This window comes from Cyprinus carpio, chromosome A2 (assembly GCF_018340385.1).
Source record: "Cyprinus carpio isolate SPL01 chromosome A2, ASM1834038v1, whole genome shotgun sequence".
Lineage (NCBI taxonomy): Eukaryota > Metazoa > Chordata > Actinopteri > Cypriniformes > Cyprinidae > Cyprinus > Cyprinus carpio.
Window position 1 is genome coordinate 24,494,196 of NC_056573.1, and position 25,326 is coordinate 24,519,521.

The 25,326-nt window shown below is 38.9% G+C and overlaps 3 protein-coding genes and 1 long non-coding RNA gene across 4 annotated transcripts; all 4 read right to left on the minus strand.

The window, feature by feature from the left end:
• Positions 1-1,282: 1,282 nt before the first annotated feature.
• LOC109100844 (G2/M phase-specific E3 ubiquitin-protein ligase-like) lies at positions 1,283-4,666 on the minus strand. Its single transcript, XM_042711941.1, has 5 exons — positions 4,141-4,666; positions 2,942-3,120; positions 2,666-2,841; positions 1,705-1,918; positions 1,283-1,621 (listed from the first exon to the last, which is right to left on the minus strand). The coding sequence occupies exons 1-5, from the start codon at positions 4,379-4,381 to the stop codon at positions 1,457-1,459; spliced, it is 975 nt and encodes a 324-aa protein (XP_042567875.1). The 5' UTR covers positions 4,382-4,666; the 3' UTR covers positions 1,283-1,456.
• A 73-nt stretch (positions 4,667-4,739) lies between these two features.
• Positions 4,740-12,247, minus strand: LOC109100847 (FAS-associated factor 2-like). Its single transcript, XM_042768238.1, has 6 exons — positions 11,969-12,247; positions 11,728-11,817; positions 11,433-11,501; positions 9,251-9,370; positions 5,010-5,180; positions 4,740-4,811 (listed from the first exon to the last, which is right to left on the minus strand). The coding sequence occupies exons 1-6, from the start codon at positions 12,146-12,148 to the stop codon at positions 4,740-4,742; spliced, it is 702 nt and encodes a 233-aa protein (XP_042624172.1). The 5' UTR covers positions 12,149-12,247.
• Positions 12,248-12,406: 159 nt separating this feature from the next.
• On the minus strand, positions 12,407-13,891 carry LOC122134888. Its single transcript, XR_006153183.1, has 3 exons — positions 13,292-13,891; positions 12,672-12,895; positions 12,407-12,525 (listed from the first exon to the last, which is right to left on the minus strand). It is a non-coding gene; the product is annotated as an uncharacterized LOC122134888 (long non-coding RNA).
• A 9-nt stretch (positions 13,892-13,900) lies between these two features.
• Positions 13,901-18,809, minus strand: LOC109101167. The gene is made up of 5 exons (XM_019114582.2): positions 18,261-18,809; positions 16,984-17,102; positions 16,532-16,697; positions 15,646-15,939; positions 13,901-15,318 (listed from the first exon to the last, which is right to left on the minus strand). The coding sequence occupies exons 1-5, from the start codon at positions 18,380-18,382 to the stop codon at positions 14,547-14,549; spliced, it is 1,473 nt and encodes a 490-aa protein (XP_018970127.2). The 5' UTR covers positions 18,383-18,809; the 3' UTR covers positions 13,901-14,546.
• Positions 18,810-25,326: the final 6,517 nt, after the last annotated feature.

The following is a 25,326-nucleotide window of genomic DNA, read 5'->3' on the forward strand; positions in this document are numbered from 1 at the left end:
CAAAAAAATAACCTAAAAATAACCATAAGGGAACGTTCTCTATAGGTTATTTTTAGGTTATTTTTAAAATAACCACCCTGCAACGTTTTTGGAACGTTATTTTATGGTTGCAAAAAAATAACCTAAAAATAACCATAAGGGAACGTTCTCTATAGGTTATTTTTAGGTTATTTAAAAAGAACCATCCTGCAACGTTCCGGGAACGTTATTTTATGGTTTGGAAAAAAATAACCTAAAAAGAACGTTCCCCTAACGTTATTTTTTGGTTTTTTTCTAAATAACCAAACGGGAACCAAAAACTAACGTTAGGGGAACGTTCTGTGTTTGCTGCAGTGGCCATAACCAAACACAAAATGGCACGCGCACTATGTTCTCACATCAGTCATTGGTACAGGAGAAATCTCTGAAACACATTTACTATAGTAAATGCAATTTTTACTAACATACATCTCCTTTAATGCTGTGTTCGGGCGTCTCACTAAAAAATCACAAAAAATATGGCAAGCCAAAGTAGTCATAAACGCCTGCTCGGGCGTCTGATTACACACTGACACGTCAAAATCATGCGATTTAACAGCAAAACACATGTCCTTGATGCGCGATTTGCCATAAAAACGCGCGTTCTTAGCGTGCGCTTTGGGATTGCGGGAAACGCGCGTTTTTGTGTATCAAAACGCGCGTCCTCGACGTGTGATTTGCTGTAAAAACGAGCGTTCTTGACGCGCGCTTTGGAGTCACCAAAAACGCGCAAACAGGTCAACCAAACTGGCGGTGAAAACGTCTTAAGTATCCAAACAGGCGAAAGGAACGCGCGCTCTCCTAGTGTTTTCAAAATGGCACGTCGAAAGCGTGTGCTCACTTAATAGGGCACGAGTCTGTAATGCTTTGTCCGCTATATATGGGGTATTACGGTAAGGCATTGCTGCCGCATACATATTATTTTTTTTCCACTCGGTCATAATGAGATGTTATGTCGTTTAAACGACACATTTTAATGTTTTATTTAATTTTTTTTAATAATGACATATCATAAAAACGTGAAAAAATGTTTTCCTGGTATACAAGTTATCGTTACATTGTGCACTGCTGGTGTCGCCAGTCCTGATATAAATGAGGATCTGCACGCTTCTGAAGGATGATAAAACATTGTCTTAAATACTGTTTTTATTGTAGCTACATGTTTATTATGGTCATTAGGTTTATTAGATTAGTCTACAATATAATGCTATCCAAGAATTGCACACAAAAAGGATATGACTCGTTTTGAATAATCAACTCTGGGTTGGGAATACTTCTTTATTTGAATGACTTCAGTTTGATTAGAATCTGATAGAACAAACAAAACAACACAAAGAACATGACTTTTATGCCATTCCAAACTCTGTGGCCTGCAAAATCCCACTGCACATGTGGTTGCTGAACTCCTCATAGCTCCTGTGTACTGGTAGGCGGAGGACTACATCACATGTGTTGGCTTCAGGGAATTTGCGGTCAGTATGTATGAATTCAATGATTGGCTGGTTTTTGAATCCCAGTGGGGGCAACTCTTCCAGCCCAGAAGCAAAGGCAAGAACCTCTTGCAGAGTAAGGCATTTACTTTGGTCCACTTGCATTTCTCCACCTGTGGAAAATAATATAAACATCATAAAAAATATCTGAAACTAGGTTTTGGCTATATAGCTTTGCTTACTACTGACATCATACCTTCCTTACTAGCAAGAAGTCACGGAACCAGGCATATGTTCTTATTTCACTGCGTCTGTGATTGCTTCCCTCCTCTGCAAAGTGTGGGCTGAATACATAAATAAGGTCCTGGGCAGTCAGCGGGTCCTCTTTGGCCAGGAACAGATATCGAATATGTTTCGGATTTGCCTTTATTGCAGCATGCAACCCTAAACATCCCAGACCATCCACAAACCTACAGTGTGTAACAATGAGATAATTGTTTTCATTTCAGACACACATTAGCAACTAATGAATAAGTTTGGTAACACTTTATAATAACTTTCCTTAATAAATCAATAACAAACATTTATATAATGCTTAACAGATCTTTAGTTAATGTATATTCACATAGCTAGAAATATATGCTTTTTAATGTTTACTAACGTACTTGTTATTATGTCATTAAAGTTTCAGTTCATATGATCGTGTACTCTGTAAATCATCTGTCAAACTATAATGATTTAGAGCTTCATTAATAAATCATTAACAAACATATAATGCTTAACGGATCATAAATTAATGCTTACAAATGTCATTAAACTATCAAATATACAAATAATTTTGAACAGAAATTACACAATCATTAAAAGCTTATTTGTTAATGTACTTTTGAATGCTACCAAATGTCATTAAACTTAAGTTCATATAACCTGTGCTCTTTTTTTACATTTCCAAATGTTGTGGGTAAAAAAGTAGCTACATTTGTGTTTAAGCATTTTACAATAATTAATGTTAATATAATCATTAACCCATAATCAGTCTGTAAAATTCATATATCTGATCTTGGTTTGTTTGTTGTGATTTCTACTATTTTCACATCTTAAATAATTTGTTCATGTTTTTGTCTTTTTTTTTTTTCTTAAATCAATTAAGTTATTACTTTTATGAGCAGTCATCTTGTTGGCAAAATGTGTCCCAAATATGAAATTCTTGACTCAACTGTTCCATTGCAGCATTAAGTCGCCCCTCCAGGTAGAACTTCGCTGCACACTGGACGACTATCTCCCTGTCTTCCAGAGTCCGACACTGGATGTTTAAAGACCCAAGGAGAGAAAGGCTGTTTGAAGCCTCTTCTAAAGCCTCCCTGGTCTCCTCGATGGTTATGGCATCTTGGATCTAAAAAAAGTAGTTTATTCTTAGTAACATATCAACTTCTACTTTGGCAGAAACACTGTATTATCCAGGACTTGGTATCAGCATTAACAAATACACGTGCCTTCTGCAGCTGGCTCCTGAACACCTCATCAACAATTTCTGTCAGGTCCACATCTTCTGTAGCCTCACCCACAACCAGACTGAACAGTCGTGGTGCAAAGAAGTGGGGTGCTACACCACCATGAATCAGGCAGATACTGATCATTTTTCCGAGCAATTTGTAATCCCCTTTTGAGATGGCTGAAAAAGTTTCAAACAGACATTTGTATTCACATTTGTCAAAATTTGTCTCAAAGTTCAATGCTAAGACAGAAATTGTCTTTTACAGAATTTGATATGTAAGGCCTACAACAAATGGCTGGTAGGGACTACAGTGAGCTATTTCTTGAGTTGGTGGCATCACAAACTCTAAAATTTACATAAACCCTGCCCCTGGGAACACGCAATAAAGGGGGTTAGGCCATGTTGGAGTGAAGAGGAAGACTGTAGTGTGTTGTAGAGTGTTGTTGCCATGACGTCAAATCACTGTTATTTTCGCCACTATTGCAGGGTCTCTTTGCTCTGTCTTTCTAGGGACGCTGTACTTAGGGAACAATGGTTAAAATGTATGTTTAACTCTGTTGAAAATTATCCAAATATTGCTCCCTGTACTGCACATTTTACGAAGAACAGTTTCCTCTCGAGAGTGAAAAATGCTACCTATCAGTTTGAGTGTCCAACAGGATATTAATGTGGTTTGAGGCTTTATTAATGCCTACATCTACCCCAACCCTGAAGCTAACCTTACAATATTAAAAAAACAATGTTGGTAGAATGATCTGATAGGTATGCATTATTTGTTAGAACACTGGATTCAACCAAAAACTTGTCCTGAAAGATGGAGCAGTTCCCACTTTAAGAGCAGCTGTTGTTTATGGGCCACAACCTGTATTTTTTATTCTTTGTTTTTGTGTTTTTCATTAATAGCTTCTATTGTTAATTTTATGTTGTTGCAAAGATGTAAACAAAGGGCAGTGCTGTTTAGCTCCACTAGCCAGCTAGCTAAATGCTTCAACAGACTGATTTAGGAGAACGGAAACAGCTGTGTAGAATAAAGGTAAAATATGTGAACAATAATGTGATTTTTTGTTTTTGAAACGAAGAATGAACATGTTACAGTGCACCCTTATAAACACAATCAAGCCTAAGAAAATTAGCGGGTTGACCACCCCTTGCATGGATTGGACCCTTGAATAAATATAAATATAACAAAATGCTTACCATGACTATCCAGGGCCAGTAATTTTGAATGATCTGGCCCTTCAAACAGGCACCTGTTCTGTATATCCTTCATTAGGAGACGACAAAATTCCCTTGTTGGCCCACCATCATCCACTGCCCCTTCTGCGTTATTGCCAAGATCCATAAACATGACTCCCAGTGGCTTATATGGGTCGAACAGGCGTCTAGTGAATGCACGTTTTGCAGATCCATAAATGTCATCTCTGCATGCATTAATCATATTTGACGTGTGTCGATCCTCCAAATTAATTTTGTTGGTGAGCTCTGTGAGTATCTCTATAGCACGTTGCCTGAAAGAGAACAAGTGGAGTACAAAAATAATTTAGAAATGAATCAACTTTACTGAGATATAACATTTGTGAGAAGACCACATGTCCACCAATGCATTTTTTCCCCAAATCTAATGTATTTTTTCAGTTGTTTTCAATGGGGAGTTGAGTATTTTTGTGCGCTCTGCAAGTTTTTTCTTATCGCCCAGAGTTGAAGAATGTTCAACTTTGGGTAAAATGCAGCGCTCAATGCTTTCACTTTCTAATTAGCCATCCAATCCTGCTTTAATTTTCTAATTAGCCGTCCAATCAAAGTGGAGGATGGGCCTCTGGCCATTCATCAATGTTGGATTCAGGATTTGGAGAGTTGAAACGGATTTGCTGTATATAATTCAGACAGTGAATTATTTCAGTAATTTTCAATGAACATAGTCTGAATCTAGTGGAGGTAAACTGTGAAGTCAAAAAAGTCATAAAGGTCCATTATTACCTTTTAAAGCTAAAGTATTAGCACCCCACACAACCAAAATAAGACTGTTTTTTCAACACAAGGAAACAACACTGAAATAAATAACATACTTCCACCTCCTCTCCTTCCAACCACTGAACAAATAATGTGCAAGGTGTAGTCAAGTTATGTTCTTCAAGAGTTCCAGTCATAGTGCTTGATAGCCGTGTGCCTGCACTTGGCATGCTCAACCAGAATATTTCACTGGCCGAGTCGTCATTGCCAGCGTAATCCATAAGGTTCTATTTAAATACAAAAAAACAAAACAAAACATAAAAACATAAAAAAACAGATACCAGGAAAAACATACACACTTATAGCCTATACAGAGGTTCATGTACAGTACTAGTCAAAAGTTTTGACACTCTTTCCCATTTTCTTGGATGGGAAACTGAGTCCAAACTTTTGTCTGGTACTGTACTGCAAAATAGCTCAACTTAATTTAAATATCAAGAGATCTTAGCAAACAACATTTTGGTAAATTTGAACCAATTGAGAAATAACGTCTCAGGTTACGAATGTAACCATGGTTCCCTGAGTAGGGAACGAGACACTGCGTCCTCTAGGGGTCGCTATGGGGAACACCTCGTCGTGACCCGTGTCTGAAGCATACAAATGAAAAAACACCAACGAGTTGGCCGGCGACAGCCTCTGACGTCACTACCGGTGCGACTATAAAACAGGCATCGGGAAAACACGTCATTCACTTCTTCGTCTGAAGCTTGCGTCCGAATCATGGCAGGGAGCCAGAGGACGCAGTGTCTCGTTTCCGACTCAGGGAACCATGGTTACATTCGTAACCTGAGACATTCCCTTTCAAGGGAACTTCGAACTGCGTCCTCTAGGGGTCGCTATGGGGAACAGTATACCCACGCCGCCATGCTGAGGGGAGTGCAGGCCAGAATCATGGCGAACACTAAGTACCAACTCTACCATTTCAATGGGACGTTTAGACGGCTGTCTGTGACAATACCCCTTACGGCCAAAGGCCTAAGCTACATACCCAACTTAATTGTTAGGGCCTCGGCCCGGTGGTAGAGCTAAAGGCTTGGAATCAGGAAAGATTCCTTTAAAGGGATACAGCTAGGAACCTAGCATTTTATACTAAGTCTAGCCTGTCACACAGGGGCTACAGCTTGCTTCCGCAAAAAGCTTGCTGAAGGAGCTGTCTCAACAGATCTCCAGTAGCAACACCCTGTTTAGATAGGTATCCGAGGATACATGGGTGGAGTGGCGCCCAAGATGAACGGGGCTTTTACTAACTCAAGAAAGGGCACGAAGCAACCGCGCGAAGCCCTCACCATATAGGATTTTATAAAGAACGCAGAGTACTAGCGTGCGAACTTACCACAGTGTGGATTTCATAAAGTGTGCAAAGACTTCACGTGCACACTTACCATATCATGGATTTTCAAATACTGTTCTAAGGAAGGGCTCTCGTGGCACTCTGATAGAGCAGCTCATAGATCGAATGGTGCATCTCAAAAAAGTATGTTTGAGAGTCATCAACTCGATCTGTGGAAATAATGCTGGAGCGCTCTGGGAAAAACAGTGAACTCAGTCTCATATGAGAGGAGAACTCCTGAATACAGAGTAGCGCGCTCATAGGCGACCCTTCTTGGAAAAGGGGAGCGCTGCTAAACTACCACGAGAATCGCCCGAATAGCCCCTCATGTTGAGGGAAGCGATGCTTGAGGTGTATAAACAAATACACACTGGCTGAATGGAGCCCAAGGAACCAAGGTCTAATCATCTCAAGAAAGGGAACGAGGTGGAGCGCGTAACCCTTACCATACAGGATTTCAGAAAGTGCGCAGAGTCTTGCGTGCACACTTACCAATACGTGGATTTTTAGAAAGTGCTCAAAGTGTTCACGTGCACACTGACCACCATGTGGTTTTCAGAAAGTACACAGAGCTTAGCGTGTGTACCTAAAGGTTCCTAAGCATCGCAGAGGCGCTGAACCGCACGGGAGAGGCAAGCTCAAATTTTATAAACCTCTAGCGAGGGGAGCATCACCTGAGGCAGCATATACAAGAAGACTTCTGTAACTGCCACCTTCACTTCCCGCTGGATGCGACAGCACCTAAGCGGCCAGGAGACCCCTCAGGGTGACCTGGCCGGACATCCATGAAATTCCCTGCAGTGCTGTGCCAGGCCTGATGATCAAGGAGGCTCCCGCAGAAACCTGTGATCTCAGCCGCCTAATACCGGAACATGAAGCCGGATGGCTGGTGCTGACGAGTGTTTAGTAAACACTGTAACTGAGCACTGCAAAGGAAACTCACAGAGTTTATTCGTAGACACATAACCACCAGCAATTTACACATAAGTATATACAGAAAGGGTTATTTTTATACTCCCACCCTCCTGCGCTGGAGCCCCGCTCAAGGGGCGCCTCCTTTTAGTCAGGACCATCAGTAAGGTGGTTGCTATGAACATAGAACCAGCCAAAAACATTAAAGGTCCAGCATAGGAGACTGTTATGCGTTAGAGGTTTCCACCTAACCTCGATCAGGTGGAGAGCTGGTGGTTACAGGGGAATTAGGAAGGGGAGGATAAAAGCAGAAGTTAAAAATCCCTAAAGGGAACGAGTAGATACCTCAGTATCACTCTGACTCAGACGAGAACGCTGCCTCGTCTGGATCACATCCCTTAGGTTCTGCTTACCCCCTTGTGACCCACAATTCCTCTTACCCCTGCCCGCAGGTGGGGGAGGAGCTTGAGTCGCGACACTAGCCTTCTGTGCCCGTCTTTGATCCTCAGATCGAGACAGGCCAGTACCCCTATGTTGTTCGGGCTCAGACCTGGACCTTCGTGGAACGAAGGATCTGAAAGCAGCGGAGTGCGCCTTCGTCTCCCCCCGAACTTCTCGATCACCGTCTCAACGGAAATACCGAAAAGTTCAGAAGGCGAAAACCTGAGCATCGAGAAGAAAGCCTTTTCTTTCTTCCTGATGTCTGCCAGGTTCATCCACAGATGTCTCTCCGCCACCACCATGGCCGCCATAGTCCTGCGCTTGGCAGAGGCGGCCTGCTTGGTAGCCCGGAGAGAGGCCTGTGGTGCGGCGCAGCTCGGCTACCTGATCAGGAAAAAGGCCTTCGCCCCTATCCAGGTCTCTCAGCAGATCAGTCTGATATGCTTGAAGCATTTATTTTGTAATAAAGCCACAGCCTGACCTGCTCCTGCGTATGCCTTGCCATTTAAGCAAAATGCATTGCTTGAAGGGGCTTAGATGGCAAGGAGGGAGATTAAGAGAGGATGTCTCCCCCGCAGAATGAAAGTTCTTTCTGCAGGGGGCATCCTCTCATAGCCGTTTTCGCGCATCGCCTCGATGTCGGCAAAACTCTTATGCTGAAACCGATGGATGCGAGAAGAAAATGGCCTCTTTCATTTCCTTTCGATCTCTGTATGGAGATCAGGCAGAAATGGAAGGCTCACCTGAGCTGGAGGGCTATGGTCGGAAAGATAATGCTCATCAAGGTGCGATCCATAAACTCCAACAGCTCTACATACGCAGGGCAGGAGAATTGAGAAGGCTCAGCCTCAGCTTCTTCACCATCCTCAAATATCTCCTGCTTTTCCTGGGTAAAAACCCAGCAGAGCACTAACCTCAGTATCAGAAAGTGTTAAAGATATAACATCATCCTCCCGAGGCTCTCTCTCGTCCGCCGCCATTTTGAGCGCGAAAGGGAAAGTCCCTCTTTAAACCATTCAGACAGATCCACCTGAAATTCTCACGAGCTCATTCTCCTCCGTGCCTCAGCAACGGCGGGTCCTGAACCACGGGAAGCAGATGGCTGCCTTTTTTTTTTTTTTTCGGAAAGAGAGACGAACGAGAGCGGAGCTTTTTTCTTGAAAAAATGCTCGCAATGCACGCAGATTGCCTCCTCAAAGACATCGCGTGCGTGCTCTTTACCCAAACAAATCACGTAAAGATCGTGTGTGTCATCAGGTGTCAAATAACGCCGACACGGATGCACACATTGTCTAAACGCTTGCTAGTAGTCGCCATGATAGACAGAGAAAGAGCGCTCTTACCGGTTCTTTCAGATGCACGCTTCAAACAAAACAGTCAGTGAAGACGAAGAAGAGAATGACGTGTTTTCCCGATGCCTGTTTTATAGTCGCACCGGTAGTGACGTCAGAGGTTGTCGCCGGCCAACTCGTTGGTGTTTTTTCATTTGTATGCTTCAGACACGGGTCACGACGAGGTGTTCCCCATAGCGACCCCTAGAGGACGCAGTTCGAAGTTCCCTTGAAAGGGAACATGCTTGTTAATCTCAAGATGAGAGAGTGGAGTAGGAAACACCTGCAATGACTGTGTAGGTAGGAACCGCCTCGACTTCATGGAACCATCACAGTATTTGAGCTGGATTCTGAAGCCATCTAAAGGTTCAGGACACAGGCGACTGCGTCTTTCCAGTAAGGCCTTGTAAAAACAAGACAACACAGCTTTGGTAATCATCAAAGAAGTAAAGATGAGATTTACATACAGTCCCAAAAATCTATCAATGGGTGGGAGAATGAGAGATTTGCTTCTGGACCTATCTGAACCTTGGCTGGACTGAGAATAGATGTGTGCTTGAGGTGGGATTTACAAAAACATCAGTAAATTAACTACCAGGTCAAATGTATCATTATTTCAATTAGGGGTGTGTAATATATATCGTCTGTGATAATATTGTAATTTTTTTTTACATTCTCGAGTATATTGCAAAAAAACATACAAAACACATCTACAGAGTGCATAAACACATTACATGATGAAGTCTAATCAAAACTAGTGCGCATGCGCATTTATAGTGTGTTCTTTCACTGCATGATTCAGTCTATTAAAATCTGATTAAAATACACTTAGAATGATCACAAAATTCAAGATATGGAGACAGAAATGTATAGCTTTATATCATTTAATATAGTTAATCAATATCACATGAAGAATGCATTTTTTTCCCTCTGAAAATTGGCATGATTACAAATGTGATATTGCAACAGTTCAATAAACAAGAAGTTAATTAAGAGACTTATGTTTTAGACACCACATTTTCTGTTTTCACACTATTTGGAAAAAAAAAAAAAAAAATAATAATTCCAAAAATTCCAAATTCTGAGCAACATGATGGTGTTTCGTTCCTAAATGAATCAACCATTTAAATGATTTGGTTAAATCTGTCACAAATCTGGTCTATGAACTTCCGTTAACTCACCACCAGGGGTCACCCGCTCACTACATGGACTCTTGCACCACACTAACTGTTGCACTTCACCCGACTCCAGTTCGCATCACCCATTGCACTACTTACACACACACAGCTGAAGGCACTGATTGCACACAGCTGTAACCAATCACACATTCACTATATAACACTCACTGAGATCACTTTCAAATTGCAGAGTATTGTATGTGCTTATCACTAGTTGTGAAAACTATGTTTTGGAGCCTGTTTTAAGTTTCTTTGCCTTGTCTGTTTCCTCGTCTTCTGATTATTGCCTGTGTACTTTGGATTACCTCTCTCGTCTTGCCATGTTCGGATACTGTTTGCCCCTGCCTGGACCTTTTGCTTTGTACCTGGATTATCTCTCTAGTCTCGCCCTGTTGGATTATGTTCGTCGTCAACTGACCCTTGCTTGTTTACTGGACTGCTCTTGCCTTGCCTTCTACATGTCATTTTGCCATCGCCTGATCTATGCCTGTTTATGACCTCATCTTTATTAAAAGCTTTGCACATGGATCCGCACGTCTGATCAGTCCCGTAACACAATCGCAGTGACTCCCTTATTAACAGTGACTTGCTGCCACCTACTGGCGGTTTAATTTCTAATTTCACATTAAAGCTATCTTTTCGGTTTTTAAACAATTTCAAATATCAGTATTTAACATTTTGTTTAAATATCAAAACATTACAAATGCATAAATCATTGCATGTTAACTGCATTTATGTCCTGCATCTAGATGCAGCATCTGTGTTTCCTCTGCATTGCAAAGACAAATTTTGTTGATACCGATTTAATTTGCTTGGTAACAGCCCAAATGTTTTACTATTCTAACTGACTGTAAGAATTTGACTCAAAAGATAATGCACACTTTTAGTAATAAAATGGCTTTATAACGGTAAATATGCCCATATAAGGTACAAATCAATTTAAACTTATTGGAAAAGATAAATTTCTATCACTGCTGTGAACCACCAAATAGAATATGATTTATATCAAAAACTTTAGGAGTCAGCTGTCCACGGTAGTCCTTAAGATACCAGCACAATAATGCACTCAGCAAAATATCATCTAATTATTGTTACTGATAAAATCCCAGAAAGTATTGAGATATAATTTTGTTAATATAGCACATCCCAAATTTGAATACTTATGAGCAGAAACTAAAGATGTTCATTAAATTGTCCTTGCCTCGTCTTCTATGACATTTACATAACTTTGGTCTTGGAAAAGTCCAGCTCACTGTCAAATTCTACAAAAGGATCAAATTTACTTACATTCAGTCTCCTCTCTTCCATCAACTGTGCAGCTTCCTCGCTACACTCCAAAGACAATCTCTGCGCTTCCTAATAACAGAGAAGTGTATTACGGCCAGAGTTTACTTGTACATTTTATGACATTTAAACCCCAATTTACAGCTCAACAATAAACATAAAATGGCATTGTGTCAATCCAGTAAATATAACCTCTTCAGTATGTCCCTCGCCTAAAAGTTAAGTTAAACTGAAAAGTAGTAAAAACAAAAGTGAATGTCTAAGAAAAACAAATGGATTTGCATCGTTTTGGACTTGCCCTCTCCTGGTCCCTTTGCTGGTCTCTGTTGAGGGCCTCCAGGTATTCTATGTCCTGGCTTCTCCTTAGTGTCCGTGTCTGTTCTACAGTCTTTATATGAAAACACACAAATTATGTGGCAACACAGACTTAGACACAAAATTAAGCACAGTGTAGTATTTCAGCACTGGATATGTCCTAACAAACTATAAATTAAACTGATTGCATATATACAATTTTTCAGTTAGCGGATGCAACTCACTTCCACTCTCTGTTCAAAAGATGGCACCTCTGGATTTTGCCCTCTAGCCTCTGCCAGTCGTGTTTCCTCAATTGAGGGAAAATACATAAAATCACAAAGGCATACACATTTAATTAAAAATAGAGTTCTGAACACCAGGGGAAACGAGTAACCTCTTAAATTAAAAGATTTTAACCTCATCCAGCCTCTTTTGTGACTTGGAGGCTAATTATCATTGACTTCTTTGCAATCAGGATTGCAACATTTGTAATTACAAATAGTTATATAATTCTTCCAAAGTTCAACTTACCTCCACAAACACACAGTCTGAATCCTCACAACTGACATCATTATGCACCTGACTAGACAATCTGCTTGAGCTATTTCTAATTTGCTGTGCAGTGCTTAAGGGTATCCTTCCTGGTGATAGGTACACATGTCTTTCTTCTGTGTGGGGGCACATGGCTGTTGTCAGGTAACAGAGAGTCTGACAGTCTTGGCCTGGTAAAGGGACTGGAATTTGGCGTTACAGGTGAGGGTGCCTGGTTGTGCACACTAAAAGTAGGTTGGTCCTCGCCCTGTGTGTATAAATGACAGGTTAGTAAAACTGCGTAATGATGTATAAATCCATCAATGTTTCAAAAACGGAGTATTCATATGGAGTAGATCAATACATCAAAAAAGGTAGCAATAGATAATTCTGGTTCTATACAAAATGGGTTACCTTGATTCTGACATAAACCGCAGACCTATTCAATTCAAGGCACTCTTTTATGTCACGTGGTGTGATGCCAGGCAAATTCAGGATGATGATGTTATGATGGGCATCCATCCGACAAAGCTCGAATGTTCTATCACCAAGCATTGGGAAAACACGCCTTATTTCACTGACAAACTCCTCCTCTGTCTGGTCCAAAGGCACATACAGATTTACAATACCCTGGCTCTCTGCAATTAAAACATAGAAAAAAAAAAAAATCACCAATTACAACCCCAAACACTGTTTCCAAAAAACAACATCCATTAAATCTGAGGCTGCAACCAAAGACTATATTGATAAAAAAAAAAATTAATCATATAAAAAATTAATGTAACCTAACGATTATTAGAACAATTACTCGAATACTCGCTAATTATTTCACTGATTATTCAGGAGCTTTTTAACTATTATTCTGCTTTACAATTACGTATAATATTGAGTTAAAAAAAATTCAGCTTTTGAAAATGTCAGTTATATTTCTATTGTACAAAAACTTAATTTAAAAGTAGTGACCAAAGATTCTACATATTCGTTTTGACCTCCAACTGTTGAAAACTTATTATTTCAATCAACTCAATATATACCTCGAGCAACTGGACGATTTGTCCCCTCTTCAATGAATCCCAAGCGTACCCTTATCGTACGCGCGGCGGGGTTGGGCCTCCTCCTTCTCCTCCTGGAGGTCTTGGATTTGTCTCATTTCTGAATTCTCGCAACCTACAAGTAAAAACGTTACACTAATTTGGACATGTGGTTTTAGATTATCGCTAACGTTTATACATTAACCCTTCAATTATGCTCACATGACTGAAGATTTCTTTAAGCTACAGGTGTCTTGCCAAAAAAGTGATCGGTTTATACGATTGCTGTCCGCGGGAGCGCGCGCAGGATGTTCAATCACAATTTACATTTATGGCTGGGTTATACATAAAATAAATTAACTCTCTTGTAAGTATTCTTATGACTACACATTGTTTTACAGTAGCCTCAATAAAATACCTTTCAATAAGACTGCCTTCTTGGTCCTCGTTTGCCAGACTTGCTTGTCCTATTAACCTATCAAAGTTAGCATTTATCTGTGATCGTAAACTTATGAGACGTGATCTGTACCTCTGATCTGACATGTTCTTTCTCTTGTATAACAAGCTGAAGGCTGATCTTTCTCCACTATCACTTAAGTAGCTATGTAGCTAGCCATGTGCTCTATGCAGACCACGTTTTCCCATCATCCTGTTTGTCATGGCCGGATTTCCCAGACTTACGCAAACCATTTCGCGCGTAATTATATCGTTATTATTGGATGATATTATACTTATTTAAAAACATAATATTCATGACTTTAATAATGTAATTAACAACGTAAAGTGTAAAACAAAAAACTACAAATGCATTAATTAAATATTTGCAAATTAATTAAATCTTTATAAACTAATGTATTATAAATCACACCTTATATGATGGACACTTAGACAAGAGTATAAACGCATATTAATAAATTTATTTGAAATTTTACTGTTTGTCGTTTTAATTATTGTATGAACAATTTACTGCCAAATAATATGCCAGATAACAGAATAACAAAAACTCAATTACCCTTTAACAAGGACCTCCATACCGCATTCAGGGACACATTTAAAAAAAAAGGCTAATGTGCAATGCAGTCAACATCACACAAACACAAGCTAAACCTATGTACCTGTACTGTCAAGAATGGCCAAGTAGCTTACAATGACTTAGACCAATACATAGAACTTATAAGTACTGTTAAAAAAATTGTCACAAAGCTACAGTATTAACGGTCTATGGATGAACTGCAGACTGCAGGAACATAATTGTCATCTAAAGAAGGTCAACACCCATGCCATCCCTGGAGACACCCAGAGGATCCACCAAGCGCTGGAGTTGATGAACATCACCTTCATTTAGATTGAACAGGCTTTCAGGGACATTAATGTCCTCTCTCCATAGAGGATCGGCATTATGGTACTCAGGTGTGTCCATTTCTTGTGCCATTGCTGGTTCTGGTCCCTGTGGTAGAACATCACCCTGAAGTTGTGGGGCATTGACAGGTCCTTCAAATACATCCTGAATGGCTCTTAAGGGCCTGTTCTGCAACCGCAGGCATGCTCGGACAAACAGCTGTACTGGTGTACTAAATCCCTCAGTGCGCAGGCCATGATTATTCCAACGACAGCGGAAAATTCTGAGATCCCTGTTTATTCTCGGGAGATACACATACTGCAAAGCCCACATGTGCAGTTCATTGGCAGGATCAATGATCCCCTCAGACTCCAGGAATGTAAAGAGGCTATGGTACACATTGATCATGCCAGACCAAAGATCACCCCAAAACCTCTCGATCCTTTGATTGTCTGTACTCTGACCTCTTAGAACACTCCTGGTGCCCATTCCACGGAAGACATTCATGAAGAGACACACATCAACATTCTCTCCACCGTAATCACAACGCACTTGTGATGGCACACCATACTGGGTGACTGCTGTGCTGAAATGTTGCAGGACTGTACTGCTGCGATTGTTGTTGGATGCAACAAGGAAAACCACAAGCCGACTGTAGCCATCAATCGATCCATGAATCACAATCCGCCACCTTTGAAAGCAAAGTATTTTTTAAATTACCATGCAGCTCTTTCTCTAGTTTAATATGAATATGAAGGAATATTACATAGCTGATAAAGTCATTATAATGCAAATCCTTGAAAACAATGTCTTACTATGAAACTATATAATATGGATTACGAAAATTGTCTAGTATTTGTCTAGCTTGATGTATGGCTCCAACACATCTACCACAATTACCAGTCAAAACAACTGTAAACATGACGATTGGATGAATACCAAGTAAACTACCATATAAATAGGTTTTAATTAATTGTAAAGTTTATTTTTTGCAGATGTTAAGAAAATTAATCATTACCTTATGAGTTTGTGATAACCGTCTAGGTGCCAGAGAGAGTTTGGACCAGCTACACGATATGTTCTGCGCTGTAGTCTTTGTGATGTAGCTCTCAAAACAGCTGCATCTGGATTGGTTCGAAGCATACTTGCCCTCACCCTCCTCCTCTGTACAAGCACATCTGCTGAGCTTAACTGAGCCCTCACAGATTCAGGTCCAATTAGATCATTTTGACCAACAGCATCAGTGACCATGCTGTCAAGCTCCTGATCCGTAATCTGTGCATAGCGTCTTGAACGGTTGAGATGAAAGATTCTGTTTAAAGGGAAGATTTGGACAAAGCAGTTACTTAATATTGTTAACCATTTAATTTTATGCCATTATTTTATTTAATAAATATATTACAAAGTCTTACCCAAAGTTATGATATTTCTTTAGTTATCTAGGGGATTTACATTTTTTTTTTTTTTTTTTTGCATTTACAAAAGCAACTGTTTGCCAATAATAGCCGTGGGGATTTACTTCCAAGTCTACAATCCTCCAGGCCAATTCAAACAGAGCGTTCTGATGAGGGGGGTTAAAAACTGGACAGAAAATAGTTAATTACTTCTAAATTATGGTGTTTTTGATGCAAAAGTCTTGATAACATTATAAGACCTCAGATAACAGTACAAAATAATAAAAAGGCCGTTCATGACTCCTTTAGGCTCCAAAGATATCCATGTGTCCACTCTATAGTTTCCTAATAGCCACTTGTTGAGATGAAAACATGAGGCAACTTGACTTCAATTTAAGACATTTGGAAGTCATGACTTCTGTTTTAACCCCTGTGCTCACATGAACATTTACAGTAATTTTATGGCATGCACAAATATATATTAAGCGTTAGAGATTGGCTGAACCTTGCCTTAGTCGCCGTCTCACAGTGGACTGTGACACACCAAGGATTTCAGCAATTTGCCTTGAAGTAAATCCAGACCCCACCAGAAGTTCTAGTTGTGCCCTGGTTATATCATAGGATGGGGGACCTTTACCATCATGAATAAATGGTACTTGATACCCACTTAAACGTTCTGGAAGAATAGAAAAAACAGACAGCATTTTCTATAAGGTGTTCATAGGAACTCGAATGCAAACTACATGGTCATACCATAAATGGACTGGTGAATAATTTCTGCCCATTAACAATCTGACAGGCTAACTGGAGAAGCTGTTTGATTGGTGTTCAAAAAATATATATTTCCACATGATGGGCTCTTTGAATAGGGTACAAATTTCGGCCATCCCAAGTACATTGCTTTATTAAACTTAGGTGTGCAACAAATGTAAATATAAATATTATCAATGACATCAAACAACCTTGATTACTGGCCTGGTCTCGCAGGACCTGAATGAATGCTGATAGAAGGCCGATGAGTTCTTGCAAAGAAGCAGTCCCAAATGGTACCCCGCGTAAACTGAGCAACACCATTTCCAATCTACAAGCACATAACAAAATAATTAAAAAATGTTCAAGAGACAAAAATATAGATTAAGTTCACACCTGGTCTGGATGCCGTTGGTCAGGAAAATGCATACAGTATGGGAAAGTTGAAACAAACTTTAAATAACTTTATAATAAAATTAATTAATAAATCATTAACAAATGTTATATAATGCGGATCATTAGTTAATATACAGTATATATTCACATATCTAGAAATATGGGATAATGTGATTGTTAATGTTAAGTAATGAACTTATTAAACATTACCAAATGATCAACAGATCATTTTGTACATTGAAATGCTTACAAATGTCATTAAACTTTCATACATTTCATACAAAGCATATAATCATGCTTTTTTTTTTTAAATCTTCAAATAATTTTGACAGATAGTTTACAATGATTAAAAGCTTTATTAATAAATCATTAACAAACATTATATAATGCTTAACGGATCATTAGTTAATGTTTACAAATGTTATTAAACATTCAATGCATTTTAAAAGTCAACAAATGATTTTAACAAAAATTATGAATACAACTTTTTGTTAATGTACTTTTGAATACTAACAAATGTCATTAAACTTCATTTCACATATTAGCTAATGCTAATTTTTACATGTACAAATGCTGCTAAAATATAGCTTAATTAGTAATTATAAGCACAAATTATTCATGTTAATATATTCATATTAATAATCACAGTCTGTAAAAGTCATATATTTGGTATTTGTTTGTTGTGTAGACTTACACTATTTGCACATCTTAAATCATTTATTAATTATTTGTTAATGTTTTTGCAGTACCCAATCTTAAACCGCAGAAAAAGTGTTGCACACGAACAAAAGCTTTTAATCATTGAATAACATCTGTTAAAATCCTTTGTAGATTTTCAAGATGTGCATGATCATATGAATTAGAAGTTTAATAACATTTGTAAGCATTTTAAATTGCATGAAATTTTAATTATTAGGTAACGTTTAATACAGTTATTAGTAAACATTAATAAGCACATTATCTCATATTTCTTGATATGTGAATATATATTAACTAATGATCTGTTAAACATTATGTAATGTTTGTTAATGATTGATTAATTAAAGTTATTATAAAGTGTTATCCGGTGAATGAAAAACGGTGATTAACCTACCTTACAATTGTGGCTTCCACAATATCGAGGTCCGGGTTTAACATTGAAAAAATATGACGACAACTGTCGTTAAAACTGATCCTGCACTGTACAAGAATTCTGCGAGCCATTGTGGTCATCATCCAGGTGCTACATGGTGCTACAGAGGTATCGTTAGATAGCAGCTAAAATGAACAACAACTTACATCATGTAAACTGTGCCACACCTCTGATCTATAATATAGAGTGTATCAGACCTATTTCATTAATGAAGCTTAACAACATACAATTAAAATGTGTCGTTTAAATGACATAACATCTCATTATGACCGAGTGGGAAAAAAATAATATGTATGCGGCAGCAATGCCTTACCGTAATACCCCATATATAGCGGACAAAGCATTACAGACTCGTGCCCTATGAAGTGAGCACACGCTTTCGACATGCCATTTTGAAAACACTAGGAGAGCGCGCGTTCCTTTCGCCTGTTTGGATACTTAAGAAGACGTTTTCACCGCCAGTTTGGTTGACCTGTTTACACGTTAAAAACGCGTGTTTTGTCCGACTCAAAACGCATGTCTTGGACGCCCGTTTCTATTATGATAAACGCACGTCAAAAACGCGCGTTTTTGGTGACTCCAAAGCGCGCGTCAAGAGCGCTCGTTTTTACAGCAAATCACACGTCGAGGAAGCACGGTTTGATACACAAAAACGCGCGTTTCTGACGCGCGTTTTACGCAATCCCAAAGCGCACGCTAAGAACGCGCGTTTTTATGGCAAATTGAGCGTCAAGGACGCGCGTTTTGCTGTTAAATCGCACGCTTTTGACGTGTCAGTGTGCAATCAGACGCCCGAGCAGGCGTTTATGGCTACTTTGGCTTGCCATAATGAGGCGAGCCAAAGTAGTCATAAACGCCTGTTCGGGCGTCTGGTTGCACACTGACACGTCAAAAGCGTGCGATTTAACGGCGAAACGCACATCCTTGACGCGTGATTTGCCATAAAAACGCGCGTTCTTAGCGTGCGCTTTGGGATTGCGGAAAACGCACGTCAGAAACGCGCGTTTTGATACACAAAAACGCGCGTTTTCCGCAACGTGTGCTTTGCTGTAAAAACGAGCGTTCTTGACGCGCGCTTTGGAGTCACCAAAAACGCGCGTTTTTGACGTGCGTTTATCATAATAGAAATGGGCGTCCAAGACGTTTTGAACGTGTAAACAGGTCAACCAAACTGGCCGTGTAAAGGTCTTCTTAAGTATCCAAACAGGCGAAAGGAACGTGCGCTCTCCTAGTGTTTTCAAAATGGCACGTCGAAAGCTTGTGCTCACTTCTTAGGGCAAGAGTCTGTAATGCTTTGTCCGCTATATATGGGGTATTACGGTAAGGCATTGCTGCCGCATACATTTTTTTTTTCCACGGTCATAATGAGGTGTAGGCTATGTTATGTCGTTTAAACGACACATTTTAATTTAATGTGGTTAAGCTTCATTAAAGAAATGGGTCTGATACACTCTCTATTATAGATCAGTGGTGTGGCACAGTTTACATGAATGCTGTTCATTTTAGCTGCTATCTAACGTTACCTCTGTAGCACCTTGATGACCACCACTACATAATAACTCGTGGGAATGTGATATTATGTCGTGGCCACGAGATCATTTTGTCGAGGTCACACATCCTTATGTCATGCCACGAATTTCATGCGTAAACAAACCTGTTAAATTTAACATATATATTTCATATAAATCCAACTTACTGATCTACCATAATTAAGTTGGCTTGAGAAAGCCAACTTACTGATCTACTATTTAAACTTATTATTATTATTATTAGTGGTGCTTGCCGAAGGCAAAGCATCACTTGTATTATCTCACATACTTATTATTCTTCTTTTTCTTCTTATAGATTCCGTACAAATTTCGGCGCGTAACTAGTCCCGCAGTTTTTGTCACAGACCCGCAAAAAGTGGTGTCAAACTGATCTGCGGGTGTGCTATTCGGGAATGGGTGTGCTATGACTTTTATAAGCGATCGGGCGTACGATGTTCGCACACCGGGCGAGAATATCGCCCGAAAAAATCGCATAGACAATGCATTGCGGCCAACTTTGACAGATCGTAGCTCCGAGAGAGAGTATTTCGCAGAAACATGTGAATCACCACATTTGGAGAGGCTATCAGCCTGTGCGAGAACATACCCTGCAGTGGGGTATAAGTTGTACCCCTGGGGCGCAAGAGCCCCCCAAAGTTGCCCCATAGACATACTATGGTGAGGGATCGCCCATGAAACAGCGCGTTTTCCCTACTATGGTACTTTACCTAGGAGTTTTGCATTGAACATAACTCTAGATCACAATGTCATAGAGACATGGGGGTGGCCTCATTTAATCAGGCAGCCAATCAGTCTGTCAGGATTATTGTGAAGCAGTCAAGCCACGCCCTAGCAACCATTTAGGGCCCCTTAGTAACACCCTCCATAGACTTCCATTGAAAAATGCTATCAACTTGAATATCTTTGGATAGAACATGTGTCATAGAAACATGAGGAAACATACTAGCGACTCTAGTTTGACTCGGGGCAGCAAACTAGTGACGACCAATCATGCTAAATCACCTTCAAGACTTCATAGCCACGCCCTAGCAAACCATTTAGCAGTGCATTCTAGCACCCTAGCAACCCAAAGCATAGAGGGATATCTTCAAATCTGAATATCATAAAGGCATGGGGGTCACTTGGTTTCATCATTCATACTGGAAAGCAGCCATCATTCCCAGCTGCCAAGCCACTCCCTAGCAACCAAAACAGAGTACCCTAGCAACCATTTTGCAAGACCTATCTCTCTGCATCAAAACCATCGTAGAGACATGGGGGTTGGCTTATATTGTCAAGCATCCTTTGGAGTTTCATCATTGGGAGCTGCCAGGCCACTCCCTAGCAATCCAAACAGAGTACCCTAGCAACCGTTTTGCAAGACCTATCTCTCTGCTTCAAAAACATCGTAGAGACATGGGGGTTGGCTTATATTGTCAAGCATCCTTTGGAGTATCATCATTGGGAGCTGCCAGGCACTCCCTAGCAACCAAACAGAGTACCCTAGCAACCATTTTGAAAGACCTATATCTCTGAATCAGAAAATCGTATAGACATGGGAGTTGGTTCTTTTCACCCATGTTAGCAAACAGGAATTCCAACATGCTAGCCATGCTAGCAGTGAATAGCTACATGCTAATAGTGATTAGCTAACAGATAAATCAGGCTATGAAATCTCTATAAAAAGACCTAAGCAACATGAGGGCCGAGTTTTGCCACTGCAAGCACCACTCACATTTTCTTCAGGAAATGTACATTCTAGTGTTTACTATTACTATTCGCCCTGAAAAACTTTTGGCGCGCTACTCCTCCTGCACTGTTTGCCGTAGCGACACACCCATGAATGAGGTGTCAAATCGTAGTCGGCTTATTGAGGAGAAGTGTGCTATGACTTTTGTAAGTATTTGGATGTACGATATTCGTACGGCATGGGCAAAAAAAAATGTGTGAAAAAATATCCCATAGACTTAACATTGGAAAAATTATCTGACATCATATCTTTGGGATCAGAAAGACATACAGGCTTGGGCTAGTGGGCTCTTTTGACTCAGCCTATCAAAGCATGTCCATAAGTACTGACATAACTACTTTATAGCCACGCCGTAGTAACCACTATAAGCACCCTAGCAACTGTTTAACAACATTTAAAAGCTGTATCTCAGCAAAACAACAATATAGAAACACTGCTTCTTGCTTTGTGGATTGGGGTTGGCAAATAGTCTTTAAATATAACCTCATATACTATACAGCCACACTCATGCTATAGCTAACCATTTTGCAGAACCTTAGCAACCATAAAGCAATCATAAACTACTTTGCTAATCATGCTCCACAACTTCACAACAGACATCATGGGTGGCTTTCAGGGCCGAGTTTTTCCACTGCAAGCACAAGCACTTCAAGTTTTCTTCAGGAAATGTTTTTTTCTAGTTATTATTATTCTTCTGAGACTAAAATTATCAACTCTATCTCCTCCTAGAGCTTTAACTCTACAGACTCCAAACTCAGCCCAGCTCTTCAGACTGATCTCGCCGGGTGTGCTATATCTTTTCTAACTGATCAGACTAATGGTTTTCATAAAAATTGAAGATTAAAAAACATAAAAATCCCATAGACTTTCATTGACGGAATGTTCAGATGAGCCAAGCTCCAACTGTCAAAATTCAAATCTAAACAAACTGAAGCCCATTAGACTCAATCAAGCTTCGCCTCTATGTACTATTTCTAATCCATTTGAAATCATTCAAACTCATCTATCTAATATTTCTAAATATATCTATCTATCTATCATCTAACTATTTCTATCTATCTATCTATCTATCTATCTATCTATCTATCTATCTATCATCTGACTATTTATATCTATCTATCTATCTATCTATCTATCTATCTATCTATCTATCTATCTATCATCTGACTGTTTCTATCTATCTATCTATCTATCTATCTATCTATCTATCTATCTATCTAGCCTAGAAACATGCTAGCGACATGCTAGTAACTTGCTAATCATGCTAGTGACATGTTAGGTCACTTGCTAATCATGCTAGAAACATGCTAGCGACATGCTAGTCACTCGCTAATCATGCTAGAAAAATGCTAGCGACATCCTAGCAACTTGCTAATCATGCTAGTGACATGCTAGTCACTTGCTAATCATGCTAGAAACATGCTAGTCACTTGCTAATCATGCTAAAAACATGCTAGCGACATGCTAGTCACTCGCTAATCGTGCAAAAACATGCTAGCGACAAGCTAGTCACTCGCTAATCATGCAAAAACATGCTAGCGACATGCTAGTCAATCGCTAATCATGCCAAAAACATGCTAGCGACATGCTAGTCACTCGCTAATCACGCTAAAAACATGCTAGCGACATGCTAGTCACTCGCTAATCATGCTAAAAACATGCTAGCGACATGCTAGTCACTCGCTAATCATGCTAGAAAACATGCTAGCGACATGCTAATAACTTGCTAATCATGCTAGTGACATGCTAGTCACTTGCTAATCATGCAAGAAAAACATGCTAGTGACATGCTAGTCAATCGCTAATCATGCTAAAAACATGCTAGCGACATGCTAATAACTTGCTAATCATGCTAGTGACATGCTAGTCACTTGCTAATCATGCTAAAAACATGCCAGCGACATGCTAGTCACTTGATTATCATGCTAGAAACATGCTAGCGACATGCTAGTCACTTGCTAATCATGCTAGAAACATGCTAGCGACATGCTAGTCAATCGTTAATCATGCTAAACACATGCTAGTCACTTGCTAATCATGCTAAAAACATGCTAGCGACATGCTAGTCACTTGCTAATCATGCTAGAAACATGCTAGCGACATGCTAGTCACTCGCTAATCATGCTAGAAACATGCTAGTAACTTTGCTAATCATGCTAATGACATGCTAGTCACTTGCTTTATTAAACTTCTTAAACTTTTCAAACTTTTCAAACTTTCTAAACTTTTCAAACTTTTCAAACTTTCTAAACTTTTCAAACTTTCTGTTCAGGCTTTCTCAAGCCAACTTAAAGTTTGTCTTGACGAACTTTTTTATCTAGTTATAAGTACAATAGTGTTCCGTTGGGAAATTAATCATCCCTAGTAATGTCACGTTTGTAAATGAAAACACAAAACCCTCATTTATCTGACAATTAAGCCAAGAAAGTTTTGACTTTATGATTGTATTTATGTCCATGCGTGATGATAAAGGACCATGTTGTGCTTTCATTTACAAATTAAACTACGTGAATGATTAATTCCTCAGCGAAACACTATAATAATTACAATTATGGTCTATTAATTAGCCGAAATAAAATAAAATATATGTTACATTTACAATGCATTCCAGCAAAAATTCCGGTCAGCATAATCAAAGCTTGATTTGCATGTCGACCATTTACAGTAGGCTATTTTTTACAAAAGTATTCAGAACGTTATGGGGCACCGTTTGTAAAATAAAATGTGTAAGAAAAACTGGTCAGATTTAACTACAAAACAAATACATTTGTGCAAGATTTACTAAAAATAAGCTTTACTTTAAAAATATTTTTAATAATTTAATTTAATATATATATTTTAAATTTTTTACTATATGACTATTACAATAAAGTATTAAAGGTAAATGTAAATGTTTTATCTAAATCTAAATCTTCATTTTAAATCTAAATTTAAATGTTAAGTCCAAATCATAAATGTTAATCATATATCTAAATGTTAATGTTTTATATATTATATATATATATATATATATATATATATATATATATATATATATATATATATATATATATATAAACATTAACATTTAGATATATGATTAACATTTATGATTTGGACTTAACATTTACTTAAAATGAAGATTTAGATTTAGATAAAACATTTAGATTTACCTTTAATACTTTATTGTAATATAGTCATATAACAAATACAAAAAAAAATAATTATTAAATTAAATTATAAAAAATATTTAAGTAATAAAAATATTGCATAAAGCTTATTTTTAGTAAATCTTGCACAAATGTATTTGTTTTGTAGTTAAATCTGACCAAATCTGACCAGTTTTTCTAACACATTTTATTTGCAAACGGCGCCCCATGGAACGTTAAGAGATCGAAATAAACGGAAAAGATGAATATAAACGAAGCAGCAGTCATCCTTAATTGAAGAAATGTGGCAAAACATCTCTGGAGAGAACCTCATATTATTAAATTCAAAAACTCCCAACGCACATTTTCAACACATTCTCCCATCAACTCATTACACACTGCACCTCACAAACAAAACATCACACAATCCCAACCTAATTTCACAAAATTCACAAAAACTCCAAACGGTCAGCTCCCGACAGCATCAGGTATTTTATATATTGGGAGTAGAATTATTTATTTATTTCAATGAAAGTAATCGATTAGATATCATAATATTTAGGCTATAATATTATAAATCAGGGCCGGTAACGATTGATCTTAGCGCTTAAGAACGTTTT

Excerpts from the sequence above, each read along its gene's own strand:
- LOC109100844 (XM_042711941.1), bottom strand. The coding sequence starts at position 4,381 with ATGATTAATGCATGCAGAGATGACATTTATGGATCTGCAAAACGTGCA. Across the intron at positions 2,842-2,941 it reads TCAGGAGCCAGCTGCAGAAG|ATCCAAGATGCCATAACCAT; the intron begins GCACGTGTATTT and ends TACTTTTTTTAG. Across the intron at positions 1,919-2,665 it reads CTTAATGCTGCAATGGAACA|GTTTGTGGATGGTCTGGGAT; the intron begins GTTGAGTCAAGA and ends TACACACTGTAG.
- LOC109101167 (XM_019114582.2), bottom strand. The coding sequence starts at position 18,382 with ATGATGACCACAATGGCTCGCAGAATTCTTGTACAGTGCAGGATCAGT. Across the intron at positions 17,103-18,260 it reads GTGGAAGCCACAATTGTAAG|ATTGGAAATGGTGTTGCTCA; the intron begins GTAGGTTAATCA and ends ATGTGCTTGTAG. Across the intron at positions 16,698-16,983 it reads AGACCAGGCCAGTAATCAAG|AACGTTTAAGTGGGTATCAA; the intron begins GTTGTTTGATGT and ends CTATTCTTCCAG.
- LOC109100847 (XM_042768238.1), bottom strand. The coding sequence starts at position 12,148 with ATGAGGTTAAAATCTTTTAATTTAAGAGGTTACTCGTTTCCCCTGGTG. Across the intron at positions 11,502-11,727 it reads AGCAAAGGGACCAGGAGAGG|GAAGCGCAGAGATTGTCTTT; the intron begins GCAAGTCCAAAA and ends CTCTGTTATTAG. Across the intron at positions 5,181-9,250 it reads TACCTACACAGTCATTGCAG|AACCTTATGGATTACGCTGG; the intron begins GTGTTTCCTACT and ends GTATTTAAATAG.